The sequence below is a fragment of the Lytechinus variegatus genome, chromosome 5 (assembly GCF_018143015.1).
Source record: "Lytechinus variegatus isolate NC3 chromosome 5, Lvar_3.0, whole genome shotgun sequence".
NCBI lineage: Eukaryota > Metazoa > Echinodermata > Echinoidea > Temnopleuroida > Toxopneustidae > Lytechinus > Lytechinus variegatus.
Window position 1 is genome coordinate 46,216,599 of NC_054744.1, and position 14,502 is coordinate 46,231,100.

Consider the following 14,502-nt stretch of genomic DNA (forward strand, 5'->3'; position numbering starts at 1 on the left):
TATCCATTTCTTGCAATTTCTGAAAGGACAGATGATTATGCAACGTACGTATAAGCGTAAGTTCATTGCTGATGAAAAATAAATTCATGAGAGATGTGACAAATAAGAGATAACTTTGAAATATTAGCATAATTCCCATAAATAAATTCTTTGTCGATGTTTTTTCATTCTTGCTCTTTTTTATCAGTCCAATGTGGAATCACTATGGAAAGCTGTGGTATAAATGACCTATTCAATACAAATCTATTGCAATAACTTCATGGCGACTGCAGCCATTTCAATAATTTTATACAAGTTTGTAATATTTCAATTTTCAGTTAAAACTTACATAATACAGGGGTAGATCCAGCCTTCGTCAATGGGGGGGGGGCGGAAAGTTCGTCAGCCATATTCTCCCCGATAGGCGCCACTCGAAGCTGATTTTTGTTTGTTTCTTTGAAGGGGTAGTCCTAGTAATCACTTCTTAGCTTTATTCGTTTAACTAAATATAATATAATCTCATTAGCCTTACATGAATAGTGGGAGCGCGAAGCGCGAGCTAAATTAGTTTTAAATATTTTATATTCTAATCTGAAATGGAGGCCAATTTAAGCTCTATATTTCAAACAAATTTGAAGGAAAATATGAGGTAGATATGGATCGCAATTTATTTTTTAATAGCAAAGAGCTAGTACTTTTCATTATTATTGCTTTTTTGACATGATGACTATCTTCCTTCTTCTTTATAAGCGCGAGATGCAACTTGTTGATATTCCATTCTGAAAAAAGGGCAAATTAATTGTTGAATTAATATCTTATCAATTAATTTAATAAGCCTATGAGAGCACGAAATATCTTAATATTATGGCCTGAAAAATTGACATTTTAAGCACTTTTGTAATTATGAAAAATAAGCAGGAGTTGATAATGCGAGTGCAAATTTCGAGCCGAAATTTTTGATAGACTGTCATGAAATGGGGATTATTTTTAGGTTTGTTAAATATTTAATATTGAGATAAACACTCATCAACATGCGAGCGTGCAGCGCTATAGCTGACACTTTTTGACAATCAGACCTGAATTGGGATGTTTGAGAACTTATGGAATACACGAAAATACGGCTACCTGACAAATCAAATTTTCCGAGCGAGCAGATAGAATCTATATTCAGACAATAAAACTGACATTTTTCAAAGCACTTAATTTGTAAAAATTAAATTGTAAATAAAACAAAATAATGACATAATGATTTTTTTTTTCCAAGTCTTCCCCTTATCTTATTTCTTTCACTGGATCCTGCTCTTATATTTGTCCTCTTCTTTGATCTCCTCTCTTTTCCCTTTTTTTATTTCTTCCCCCTTTTTAATTTTGCTCCGGCAACAGGGGGGGGGGGGGGGGGCTCGCCCCCGGATCCGCCTATATGATTGACCAACATTTTTTTTTTTAGTGTACGTCGTCCGTGCATGAGAGAAAATTGAGATCGAGCGAGCCATTGGCGTGACGTCATTGTTGATGCGGAACGGGAACTGACGATCACACTTGATGTGTTTGTAAAACTAAGAGCATCATACTTAGAGATTTTGGTAGGTTTCAGTATTAACTTTATGATATTATATTACTCGACATTTTCTGTCGGTTATACAGTGGAATTTCTTCTGAAATACTGTTTGTATGATGTTGTACCCGATTGTTTTCTCGCCATTTATAATCGTGTTGTCCCACCTACTTCATTCTGTGTAAGTTAAACGTTAGACCCACTCATTCTAACAACAAGCCAGGTTATGAACTTATCATGATTACCTCAAGCGATGTTCATGTAGGCGCCATTCCACTTCACTACTGCTACACTTACCCGAACATCAACAAGGTACAAAACTCACTCTGATACTGAGTGGCATAGATCTATATACCGGTAGTTTGTACCGTGTAAAACAAAACTTGTGTAACAACATTCACAAGTTACACAACGAAAAATCATCCATAGACTGTGTACAACGGAAAGATCATCTCCGCACAGGGATTCGGAGACCGCTGATTGGTCAATCGCGCAGATCACGTCATGACCATGTGGTCGCCAAAATAATTCCTTCGGACTGCGTGCGGAAGTATCGATAACGATATATACGGTCACATTGTGTACGCAGGAAATGGTTTTGGTTCGTGATCGGATCGCTCAGGTATCGATCGAAAATCTGCAATTTCATGCATACTCACGCGACGCTCCGAAACTCGGAAGCCAATTGACTTTTTGCACGTTGCGATAGACTACAAATTCCAATGAACACGATGCCAAATCGACGCTAATTCATAAGATTTTGACAATTCGCTTACCTGTGTGGTATCGGTGAGAAGATAGATCCTCCGAGAATACCTTTCATAATTCATATAAAATATAGGAAAGTGAAATTCTAGGTTGATTTTGGTACGAGGTGATTGAGAATTGCACGCTTGTTTTGGTGGAATACTGTGTGGGGAAATGGAAGGCTGCACTGCGCATGCTTCCTATATTTTCATTTATAAATTGGCTCTCGGCAGTGGCTGGATGACGTCATGTAATAAGCAAAAATGTACACGACTGCTAGCGTTCACGCTCCGCTATCCGTTGTACACAATTTGTCACTGTGAGTTATGACCTTTATTTCATTTAAAAAGTATTGTTAACTTACATTTCACAAAGTTTCACTTCTTTTCCACGCTTCTATCACTCGGTCTCAAAATTATGATATTATTATATTATAATTTACAGCATTCAATGATGTTTCCAGTTTACCATAAGGCCTTCTAAAATGAACATAGGCCTCCTATATTCTGCATAACATATCTCTGATTTATCTATTCGTCTTGTGCAACTCAATTCACAGAGTCCAATTCCCTTATCTCTTCCAAAGATCAAATCTCTAATAAACCCTCTGAATGTTTTGTTACTACAGGAAGATATACATCACACCCCAATGGAGCTGCTGCTTGTGTGTACTTTGATTTTATCATGTTTGATAATTCAAAGTCATTCCAGTACACCTATCATTGCTACTCTACCTCCTGAAGGTAAGCAACTTTCAAACATTCAATTTTCAATTCAATTTCATTCACATCTCTTTAAAAACATCAAAAGATCAAGTTTACAAATCAATACAAAATGCAACATACATTATACATAACATTATAAAAAGAAATGGTAAAGAAGAAGTGAGGAGGATGTGGGGGATAAACAAAAGGCCATTGTCCTGTCAAGGTAAATCCCCGATTTTACCCCACTTCAAAAAATAATACAAAATAATACTTTACAAACACAAAACTAACAATATTAAAACAACATAAAAGGCAATAAATTAAAATTTAAATTATTCATATTCAAACTTAAGTAAATACAATTTATATTTTCTCCTAAAAGAATGAGTAGTTTGACTTTCTTTGAGGTCATCTGGCAAGAGATTCTAAGACTGTGGGCCTTTAAAACTGACAGTTGTTCTTGAAAAATTATAATGGTAAAAAGGTACATACATTTTATTGGCATTTCTTGTGCAATATTTATTTATGTTGACGTTATATGCAAAGTATTCATTAAAATAAATCGACAATAGCTTCATTTTATAAAACACTGTACAGTATATAAAATACGGTCTTTGTTTGAATATTGTATGTTTGTATTTTTTAAACATGTCCACTGGACCCCTCAGAAGAAAAGCCTGTGGCTGAAGAGGGTCAACCAGCCCACAAGTAGAGAACAAATAAATAAAATCAATAAATTAATAAATAAATAAATGAATATAAATAAATGAATAAATGGATTAATAGATTTGTGAATGAATGAATGAATGAATGAATATATGAATGGATTAATGAATGAATGAATGAATGAATAAATGAATGAATAAGATGCATTAAAAGAAAGAGTCTCCAAGAAATCAACTTGCAACATAAGCCATGAACACAGTGTGTGTCCCCCCCAAAAAAAAACTGATATACAGCTGAATTTATTCTAATTCTAATAAATATGCAGATTTTATAGAAAAAAATCTATGTTCACACTACTGTAAAAAAATTTATTGGGTTCCGCTTCAATGGTTTCGAATACACAATCTATTATGCAACAGTGACCAGTGCTTAAAATAAATTCAGCCTTTTCCAAGTTTTCATGCAGCACTACTGTATTTTCTGCACTGTCTGGCATATCAATCCCTTTAGATCATTTAGAATCTGACCAGGGAATTCTCTGATCTGACCAGGGAAATCTCAATAATCTAAACCAGGCTCATTGAATCACAATCCTGATCATTCTCAGAAGGGCATGAAATGTGCATGATATTCTTTCCCAAGTTTGCAATAATTGGAAATGCACACTGATGGAGACAATAGGCATTGCAAGTTTCATGCATGATACAATTTTTCACTATTACATACATATTTCAACAACTGCATTTTTGTAATCATTATTTGAGATTAAAATTTCTGAGGTCAATTTAATTTTACCTAGTTTGATTATAAAAAAATCAACTGGTAATGTTTGTGTTTACAGACTGTGATACACAGTAGGGTATACTGGGATCCCCATTTACTTGATAATGGGGATCCCAGTATACCATATTGTGTATACAAGAGTGACATACAATTGTAGTGGAAGCATAAGTTTTGATAAACAACTTGGAAATATAAATTTGCTCATATATGACCATGTAATATGAAATATTCTACCTTTAGGTTTATTTGGATATTAAAGTATAGGATTTTGTTATTTCAGTTCGCCAATGTTTTAAAATCATGGAAGAAAATCATTTCAGTAATGTGCAACATGATCATGTTCAAATTATCCGTTTGAGCTCATTGCATGCATGTAAAAAAACATCTCTTATGTAACAAACTTGTGATTAATTCTTGTTATTGTTGTGTTCATGTTTCAGTTGCCGGAGTGGAGAAAGTTTATTCTAAACCTGGTACCATGGGTTTTCGTATTCTACATCGTGAATCAGACAGCGCCCTCATCGGAGGAAGAGAAATGCTTCTCACATTAAATCATAATGATCCAAACAGTCTTCATAAAGTAAGGGTTTACTTAGAAAAATGTGTTGTTTTCACACTGTAGGTATTCATTTTCACATAAATAGGGACTACATGTAGACGAGAGTTTACATTAGTGTAGAGATTGTATTACATATGTGTGAGGTATATATTCAGAGCTGCCAAGTAAAGTACAGATTTTTTGTATGTAGTACTGAATAATGAGATGAATACTGATGGTTTCATGCAAAAACTGATTTCTGAAGTTTTAGTTTTATAAGTTGTCCTCTGATATTTCTTTAAAAATACTGATTTCCTCACCAAAATATTGATTTTCAGATTTATTAATACTGAAATGTTCTTGTTCAGGTTGACAGCTCTGTATTTTGTAATGTGTTCCCTGGTATTACAGTCTGTGATTTATTTTGGCCTTTAAAGGTCAAGTCCACCTCAGAAAAATGTTGATTGAATCAATAGAGAAAAATCAGACAAGCACAATGCTGAAAATTTCATCAAAATCTGATGTAAAATGAGAAAGTTATGACATTTCAAAGTTTCGCTTATTTTGAACAAAATAGTAATATGAACGAGCCAGTTACTTCCAAATGAGAGAGTCGATGATGTCACCCACTCACTATTTCTTTTGTTTTTTATTGTTTGAATTATACAATATTTCAATTTTTACGAATTTGATGATTAGGACCTCCTTGCCTGGAGCACAAAATGTTGAAATAATGGAATTCCACTTGTTGAGGGAGGGATGAAACTTCATTTCGCATGACAATGACGAGATAATCAAAATATTTCATATTTCATATAATAAAATACAAAAGAAATAGTGAGTGAGTGATGTCATCAACACTCTCATTTGGATGTAACTGGCTCGTTCATATAACTATTTTATTGAAAATAAGCTAAACTTTTAAATGCTCTAACTTTCTTGTTTTACATCCGATTTTGATGAAATTTTCAGTGTTATGCTTGTTGAATTTTTCTCTTTTTATTCAAATCAAGTTTTTGTTGGGGTGGACTTGTCCTTTAAAGATGATCTCCAAAAACAGAAGTTAATGGTGAAGACTGTAAACTTTAATAAGTCAAAGACTATAAACTTAAGTCGAAGTAAAAGTATAAAGGGAAAAAACAAACGACAAGACAAGAGTCTATTTTGAATTATAAATATGATCACCTTGATCTGAGTCAATGTAAAGCATAGATATACATGTAATTTCATGAGATAATTTGAGATGCATGTATATTCCACCCAGCTTTTATAGGTATCCATACCAAATCTGTTTTTTTTATGATTTTGAAATGGTTACCTAAAATATATCTTTCAAGGACATTCATTTCTACTTCTTTTTTTATGTTGAGCAGTGTTCAAATTATATGATTTTAACTTAAATCAAAGATTATTAATAATAAAAATTGGTGAAATACAACAAATTATTATGTGTGTTATATAAAGTCACACATGTTCACTGTCATTCCATAGGATGTATGCTTCTGATTTAGGATTTTATTTTTTTTTTACTTTCATCAGAGTGTTGAAGAATTCAAAACTTGTGACAATGGCGATGCATTTATTCAGTGTCGAACTCGTACAACATTTAAAAAGGTAAGTTTTATCTTGTGTTTAATGATGAGGAAAAGTACTTTAATACCATACTACTTTTACTACTTCATGTACTACTACTACTACTGCTACTACTACTACTACTACTACTACTACTACTACTACTACTACTACTACTACTACTACTACTACTACTGGTACTACTACTACTACTACTACTACTACTACTACTACTACTACTACTACTACTACTACTACTACTGCTGCTGCTGCTGCTATCACCACTACTATTACTTAGTTATTACTACTGCTCCTACTACCACTACTACTACTACTACTACTACTACTACTACTACTACTACTACTACTACTACTACTACTACTACTACTACTACTACTACTACTACTACTACTACTACTACTACTACTACTGCTACTACTGCTACTACTGCTACTACTACTACTACTACTACTACTACTACTACTACTACTACTGCTACTACTACTACTACTACTACTACTACTACTACTACTACTACTACTACTACTACTACTACTACTACTACTACTACTACTACTACTACTGCTGCTGCTGCTGCTGCTATCACCACTACTATTACTTAGTTATTACTACTGCTCCTACTACCACTACTACTACTACTACTACTACTACTACTTCTACTACTACTACTACTACTACTACTACTACTACTACTACTACTACTACTACTACTACTACTACTACTACTGCTACTACTACTACCACTACCACTACTACTACTAATACTACTTCTACTACTACTACTACTACTACTACTACTACTACTACTACTACTACTACTACTACTACTACTACTACTACTATTACTACTATTACTACTCCTACTACTACTACCACTACCACTACTACTACTACTACTACTACTACTACTACTACTACTACTACTACTACTACTTCTACTACTACTACTACTACTACTGCTACTACTACTACTACTACTCCTACTACTACTATGTAGAAGCGCCGTGGTGTAGCGGTTCTGACTCTCGCCTTGTAATCAGAGGGTCTTGTGTTCGAATCCCACCATGGCCTAGCGCCCTTTGGCAAGGCGTCAATCCACACTTTGCCACTCTCACCCAGGTGCTAATTGGGTACCGGTAGGAAACAACCGTCATTGTGGTTGGTTTAGCAAGTTTGCGCCTAGCAGGGTGCTTGGAATGCTATGAATCCAGTGACCGGGTAATAATAATTGTGAAGCGCTTTGAACAGTCGTAGATTGATAAAGCGCTATATAAATGCCAATTATTATTATTATTATTACTACTGCTTAAAATTCTACTACTTAAACTACTTCACCAATTACTTTATTTTTACTACTGTCTGTAGTTTTTCCTTATCACTTACTGCTGCTACTTTGTTGATATGACTCTAATTGCTACATGTACTTCTATTCATTTTCTTTGACCTGTGTCACTGTCAGTTTACCCTGTACCCACTGCCACTTCTCACCATGACTCCTGTAGATCTATTCACAAATAACTTCTTGATTGTCTACTACCCCTCCTCCCTTTGTTTACAGGATAGAGACTGTTTTAACTTCATAAGGATAGCAGAGGTAATCTCCAACAACAAGCTACTGGTGTGTGGAACTAACGCCCTCAATCCAAGATGTTATAACTGTAATCTCACAAGAAACAGTGCTGTGAGTACCGTTACATCAGCTTTCAATTCTTTAAACACTCTGGAGCCTGTAGTAGAAAGAGTTGTATTTGAATACTACTTTTTAAAAGTCAAGTGCAAATCCCAAATATGCGCTTTTGATTTTTCTGAATATCAAGTTGTGTTGGATTTATGTGTTTGTTTCCATAAAAACAAACGTATGAATACAAACAGATCAAGAAGCACAACACAATGAAATAACGGATGTGAATAGCAGGCCTGCCAACTTCTCCGGTTTTTCCGGAGTTTCTCCGTTTTTCAGAATTTATAGCGGCCCAAAAGCGGAGAACTCTGTTTTCTTTGTATTTCAGATGATTTTCTTTTTTCTTTGGGAAATGACGCACTTTCCGTCTGCCTACGGCTCTCTTTCTCTCTCTCTCTCTCTGAGTCCTCTCAATGTTACATTTACGTACGTACGCACGTGTGTCGGATCGTACCTATATACCGTGCGTAACGTTAATTAAACGCATGCACTACGCGCGCGTACGTGGAGTTCAGAGTTCAATGGATAAGAACGCGTGATGGGCCTGTGCTCCGTGTGTGCATATACGAAGCGCAACAAGCCACGGCCAGCGCGCTATTTATCCGACAGCGATCGTGTGTATTGACATTGGACAGTTCGCCCGCGATCGCGAGGATTCATAGCGCGTGTAGTGCGAATGTAACTCTATGCATACGATGCAGCGCAGCGCTTGCGTGCCTCCGCTACTATACTACTACCGTTCTGGAATACCGTGTGGGAAATGGATTGTTTCGCCAGCTGAGGGTTTAGAAACGGTAACATTTTAAACTAATATTTTGTCCTGATATTTTTATATGTGCTTTGTGCTTAGTGAGCTAAATGCTTTGGATTTTACAAGTCTGCCGTTTCAGTGCCGATTCTTGCAAACTTTTAGACCCCTGCTGTATTTTTTTTAGTCTGTGAACTGTCATGACTGTGTGAATGATCCATGATGCCAAAAGCAAAAGGGCACACTCAAAAGTTTCGCGACGTTTACAAAGCTAAATTTCCCTGTATGACGTCATCTAGTACAAGGGGAGAACAATTTGCATTTTGTCGAATATGTAGATGTGACATTAAAGTTGCACATGAAGGAATAAGAGACCTTAATAACCATGTTTTAACAATTAAACATCTACAAAATGAAGAAGCTGAGAATAAGGCAGCCCTAACTTCAAACAAAATAACTACCTTTTTTCCCCTCTTCATCATCAGAAAACATTGCAACAATAAGAGAAAGGACAAGGCATAAAAAGCTCAAGAAGGGCTCCAGAAGGCTTGTTTTTAAGGTGAAATTTCCTAAATGTCCTCCAGCTTGACCCCCGCCGTTGGGAGTTCGGCTTTCCGCGCGATTTGTGGACTCCTTTTTTCCATTTTCAAATGTTGGCAGGTCTGATGAATAGCATTTTATAAAAAAAAGAGAAATATGGGATAAAAGAGGCAATATATTTACAAAATATGCTGACATTAAAAGAAGCTAGTGTTCTTCAGGGCTCTGCTGAGTTCATAAGTAAAATTTGTGAACTTGAATATGAAAATAACTTGTAACTCTTACATTTTGTCCACACCGTTGTACATCTGTTGACGTATTTCGTTCACAATTTTGCGCAACCATGATTTTACCTATATGATGAATGATGGATGAAGGACGATATAATAAGATATATGTCAACATACTCTTCAGAATGCATGTAAAGGAGTGGGGAGATTATGAGAGCTGTTGAGCAATTGGAATTCACAGTCTCGGCTCAGCCAAAGAACAGGACCTGTCATATAGTGCTTACACTCACAGCAAGCCACACAGACAAAGATCAACATTCAGCAGTGTTCACCACTGTCTATAATTCTTGATAGTATGAAATGGTGTAGTCTGCCTTTTGCGCGTACTTATAGCTTTTGCTTAACTTCAACTGCATACATCACTGAAATATAATGTGTTTTCAAAGCTTTACAATTCTATTTGTCAGGGTATGCAAGAAGTGAGTTGTCCCGGTCCCAGAGGTGACGGGACATGTCAATTCAGTAGATCACAACCCCTTGGGACAGTGGATGGTACCAATATTGCACCAAAACACTGGGAACTTAATGCTACTTCACAGTACTCAGGTTGGTACACATGACATCTTTAGTCAAATGAATTAGTCTTCATTTTTTAATACGACCCTTCAATGATGATTGATCATAATACTTAAACAATTATTTAACAAAATCAGAACTAATCAGCACTTTACATACATAATCTCACAAAGCAGCATGGATCGTAAAGAGAAAACAAAAGAGAATATCTGAATAAAGAAAGGTTGTACCTTGTCAAAAAAGTTAGAGCTGTGTCTTTCTTGCAGAAATCATTCAAGCTGTCACTCATAACCAATCCGCGATGCACCAAAAAACCCTGTCTATCATTTGTTTTATAGAATGGAAGTTGCTGGCAATTTCTTTTTTACAACCATGCATAAGTAATTATTAATTTGCCATGCACAAGTAATTACCGGACGCGTGGCAAATTTACCAGATGCAAGGCTGGCCATGTGTCAGTAATATGCACGGTTGCCATTCTATAATTCATCATAAGCAAAATACCGGTAATGGGGAATGTGAGGAAAGCTACTATGAAAATACGCATTGTGCCATTATAGTAGGATTCCTGCCAGAAACCACGGCACAGATTTTTGACAATTTACCTTTTAACAGTTCATTGGCTCTTTCCTTTTCTTTATTTACATATATGTACATACATGTGTGTGCATGTGATGGTTATGGGGCCTCGGTCCATATGTGTTTGGTTTTCTTTCTATTGTCGTTCTAAGTTCTCTCTTCTTTCATTGATTATCTTTATTTCTTCAAATTGAATGGATAACTGAATAAAACAACTCCCACATGTATACCAAGAGATGATTTTTGCCCATATAAGTGAACTATAGACTTTGAGTTGCCTCGTAGAAGAGTTCACTCTTTGGTGAGCTTAACTTTAGATTAAATAAAAATGCTTGCATTTATGTTATTACAAAACAAGATGATTTTATTTACCTGATCCAGGCTCAACATATTCATTAATTCTTCTTTAAACTTTAATTTCAGATGGTCAGTTATTCCTAGGAGTTTCCCAAAGTCATGGTAAATCAGAGACTACCATCTCTCGGGTTGATGTGTATCCAGATAGTGGATTCACCAACCGACTTGATACTACATCTTACTTCTCAAGATCAGTCAATGGTAAGATATGCAAGGTTCCTTTGATGCAGTCATGCAAACTAATGCTTATTGGAAGCCGGTGTCATTGCCCTGTTTACATTAAGGTTTACAATAAATGTTGAAAATTGATTGCAACTGTGTTTACATGGTATGCCATAGACATGAAGGTCCAGAAAGAGTTGCGATCAAACACAACTTGACTTTCAACCAATGAAATCAAGTATTGGGGGCTTGTGATTGATTTCTTGAGTTGTGTTTGAAACACATTTCAGCAACAGGCCCCTGAACTGGGAAACAGTAAAAAATTTCAACATCCGATGGTGCAAAATAAATTCTGGGAGAAATGCACTTATCTACATATCACTCAGATCAACATTTATCAAAACATTGTATAGTTAGATAGAAATGAAATGAACATTTATCTTGCCAGTTTATTTCACAGTGAATTCTTCAAAATTTGATAGCACAAAGCTTCATGAATTCATATTTTTATTTTTCCTGAAATGATACAGAGGCCGATTTTGTTGGTAAGCCATTGGTAATTGGTGATCGAGTATACTACTTCTACCGAGAGCTGGCTGTTGAACATGTTAATCAAGGCAAACTAGTATACAGCAGGGTGGCAAGAGTGTGTAAGGTCAGTATTTTTTAACCTTTTGACTTGTGAGTTCTACGATTCCCATAGGCTTTGTGTCGGGATCATCTGGTTCCAGTAGGCAATGTGTTAACCTGTTGATAATGGTATTCTGTGATTCCTATAGGCTTTGTACAGGGATCCATCTGGTGCCAGTAGGCAATGGGTTGACGATGGAATTCTGTGATTCCTAAAAGCTTTGTGCAGGGATCACCTGGTTCCAGTAGGCAATGGGTTGACGATGGAATTCTGTGATTCCTAAAGCTTTGTGCAGGGATCACCTGGTTCCACTAGGCAATGGGTTGACGATGGAATTCTGTGATTCCTAAAAGCTTTGGGTGGGATCATCTGGTTCCACTAGGCAATGGGTTGACAATGGAATTCTGTGATTCCTAAAAGCTTTGGGTGGGGATCACCTGGTTCCACTAGGCAATGGGTTGACGATGGAATTCTGTGATTCCTAAAAGCTTTGTGCAGGGATCACCTGGTTCCACTAGGCAATGGGTTGACGATGGAATTCTGTGATTCCTAAAAGCTTTGTGCAGGGATCACATGGTTCCACTAGGCAATGGGTTGACGATGGAATTCTGTGATTCCTAAAAGCTTTAGGTGGGGATCACCCAGTTCCAGTGAACAATGAGTTAACCTGTTAGTTACTGAACTCTGTTATTCCTATAGGCTTTGTACAAGGATCCATCTGGTGCCACTAGGCAATGGGTTAACCTGTTTACGATGGAAATCTGTGATTCCTATAAGCTTTGTACAGGGATCCATATGGTTCCACTAGGCAATGTTTTACCACATCGAAATCACCAAATAACACCATGTAATATGCATGTAAATTCCATTAGAAGTACACAGCTTTCATGAAGCCAAAATTAATCTCATTTTCTCTTCAAATTTAGAACTCTCTTGAGTTTTTGTTTTCAATATCACACTGTAACATGAGTCAAATGAAAGATAGATATATGTATGGAGTAAAAAGCTGCCAGTTTGCAACTTTTAAACAGTGATTTTATTTTCATTGCATTTCCAATTTTGAATGTGTAATGATTGGCTCCACTTCAATAGCTATTACTCAGGAGCTGCATCATAAAATATTCTGGGAATTAGATTTTTTTCAGTTATTTTTTATCTTTCTAATCATTTTCCATTTGTAAATGGTGGCATTCTGGATAACTGCAAAAGCATCCCTTAAAGGAGACATTGTACTTCTATGGGTTAGCTGCATTTTATCTGGTTTACAAACATGTTTATAGTGGCCATCACAGGTAAACACAAAATGTGGCCTTTCTAGACAGGTTTGTATACACACAACCTGCCTCCACAGGAATCAGTTTAAATGGTTATTATAGGCAGGTGGCTGCTATAGACAGGTTCGTTTACATACAATCTGCCTCCACAGGAATCAGTTTTAGTGGTCACTATAGGCAGGTGGCTGCTTTAGAGAGGTGGTCACTAACACAGGTTTGACATGACAGGGTTTCTTTAACTCCTTTCATTTCTGTTTGATATTCTAATTGTACACGTACCCAATACATGTATTTGCAATTTTGCTTTGTTACAAATCTCAATAATTAGAAATAGTTGTATTTATTAAACACTCCTTCTGCATGTAATGAGAGTAGAGAAGATGGCTTCCCCAGTATCGACATTCACTCTCTGTTTTCCCACGGCCTTTTGTTGCCAAGTAGATATTTTTTGTTGCTATGTACTTACAATGAATACATAACTGTTGCTATGTACTTTGGCATTAAACAAGAATCAGAGTCAATAAACTGTTGTTTTTGCTCTTTGGTAGTGATCATAACCTTGGTGTTGTTGCACTTTCCTTCAAGACTATAGACAGCTCTCAAGTATCTTGTAATATATTATTACACAGTGCTCCAGGAACTGATCGGGCTTCTACCCTACTCAACCTACAAACAAGTAGAACACTGGTATTATGTTTCATGCCACCTCATGCTAAGTGCCAAAATGAAAACGCCTTCTAATGCCAAAATGGAGAGTTAATTTGACCTCGTTTTTTTAAGTCTAGAGAAAGTGTGAAGTGTTATACTTTTGAAGTGCTCTCTGAGAAGTATACAAACATGTGGAAAGTGAGATTAATTGATTCTTTTGAGAAATTAAGAATAAATTCATTAAAATGGATTACACTCATTTGCGTTATTGTGGTTGCAAAGTTGCACGTATCGAATATCAAACAAGGAAATAACCAGAATGTGTAGTGATTGTAATGTATTTTATCATGTTGACAGGAAAGGGTAAACTGTTGATTGATAAGTTGATGAAATGCCAGATTAAAAGAAAAACACAAAATATTTTGTACATTGTAAAAATAGGTAATTCTTTGGAGGGGGGTATTATGCTATGGGTAAATTCTTCCAATGCCTTGCAAGTGACTGGAA

General features: G+C 35.9%; 1 protein-coding gene across 1 annotated transcript in view; it reads left to right on the top strand.

The window, feature by feature from the left end:
- The first annotated feature begins 204 nt into the window (after positions 1 to 204).
- The window catches only part of LOC121415483 (semaphorin-1A-like), a 33,374-nt gene continuing 19,076 nt past the window's right edge, over positions 205 to 14,502 (top strand). Inside the window, exons 1-9 of the mRNA XM_041608684.1 lie at positions 205 to 217; positions 1,459 to 1,562; positions 2,910 to 3,024; positions 4,878 to 5,017; positions 6,515 to 6,589; positions 8,128 to 8,250; positions 10,236 to 10,374; positions 11,347 to 11,481; positions 11,973 to 12,097. Coding sequence (XP_041464618.1) covers positions 205 to 217; positions 1,459 to 1,562; positions 2,910 to 3,024; positions 4,878 to 5,017; positions 6,515 to 6,589; positions 8,128 to 8,250; positions 10,236 to 10,374; positions 11,347 to 11,481; positions 11,973 to 12,097 — 969 coding nt within the window. The remainder of the gene's footprint in view (positions 218 to 1,458; positions 1,563 to 2,909; positions 3,025 to 4,877; positions 5,018 to 6,514; positions 6,590 to 8,127; positions 8,251 to 10,235; positions 10,375 to 11,346; positions 11,482 to 11,972; positions 12,098 to 14,502) is intronic.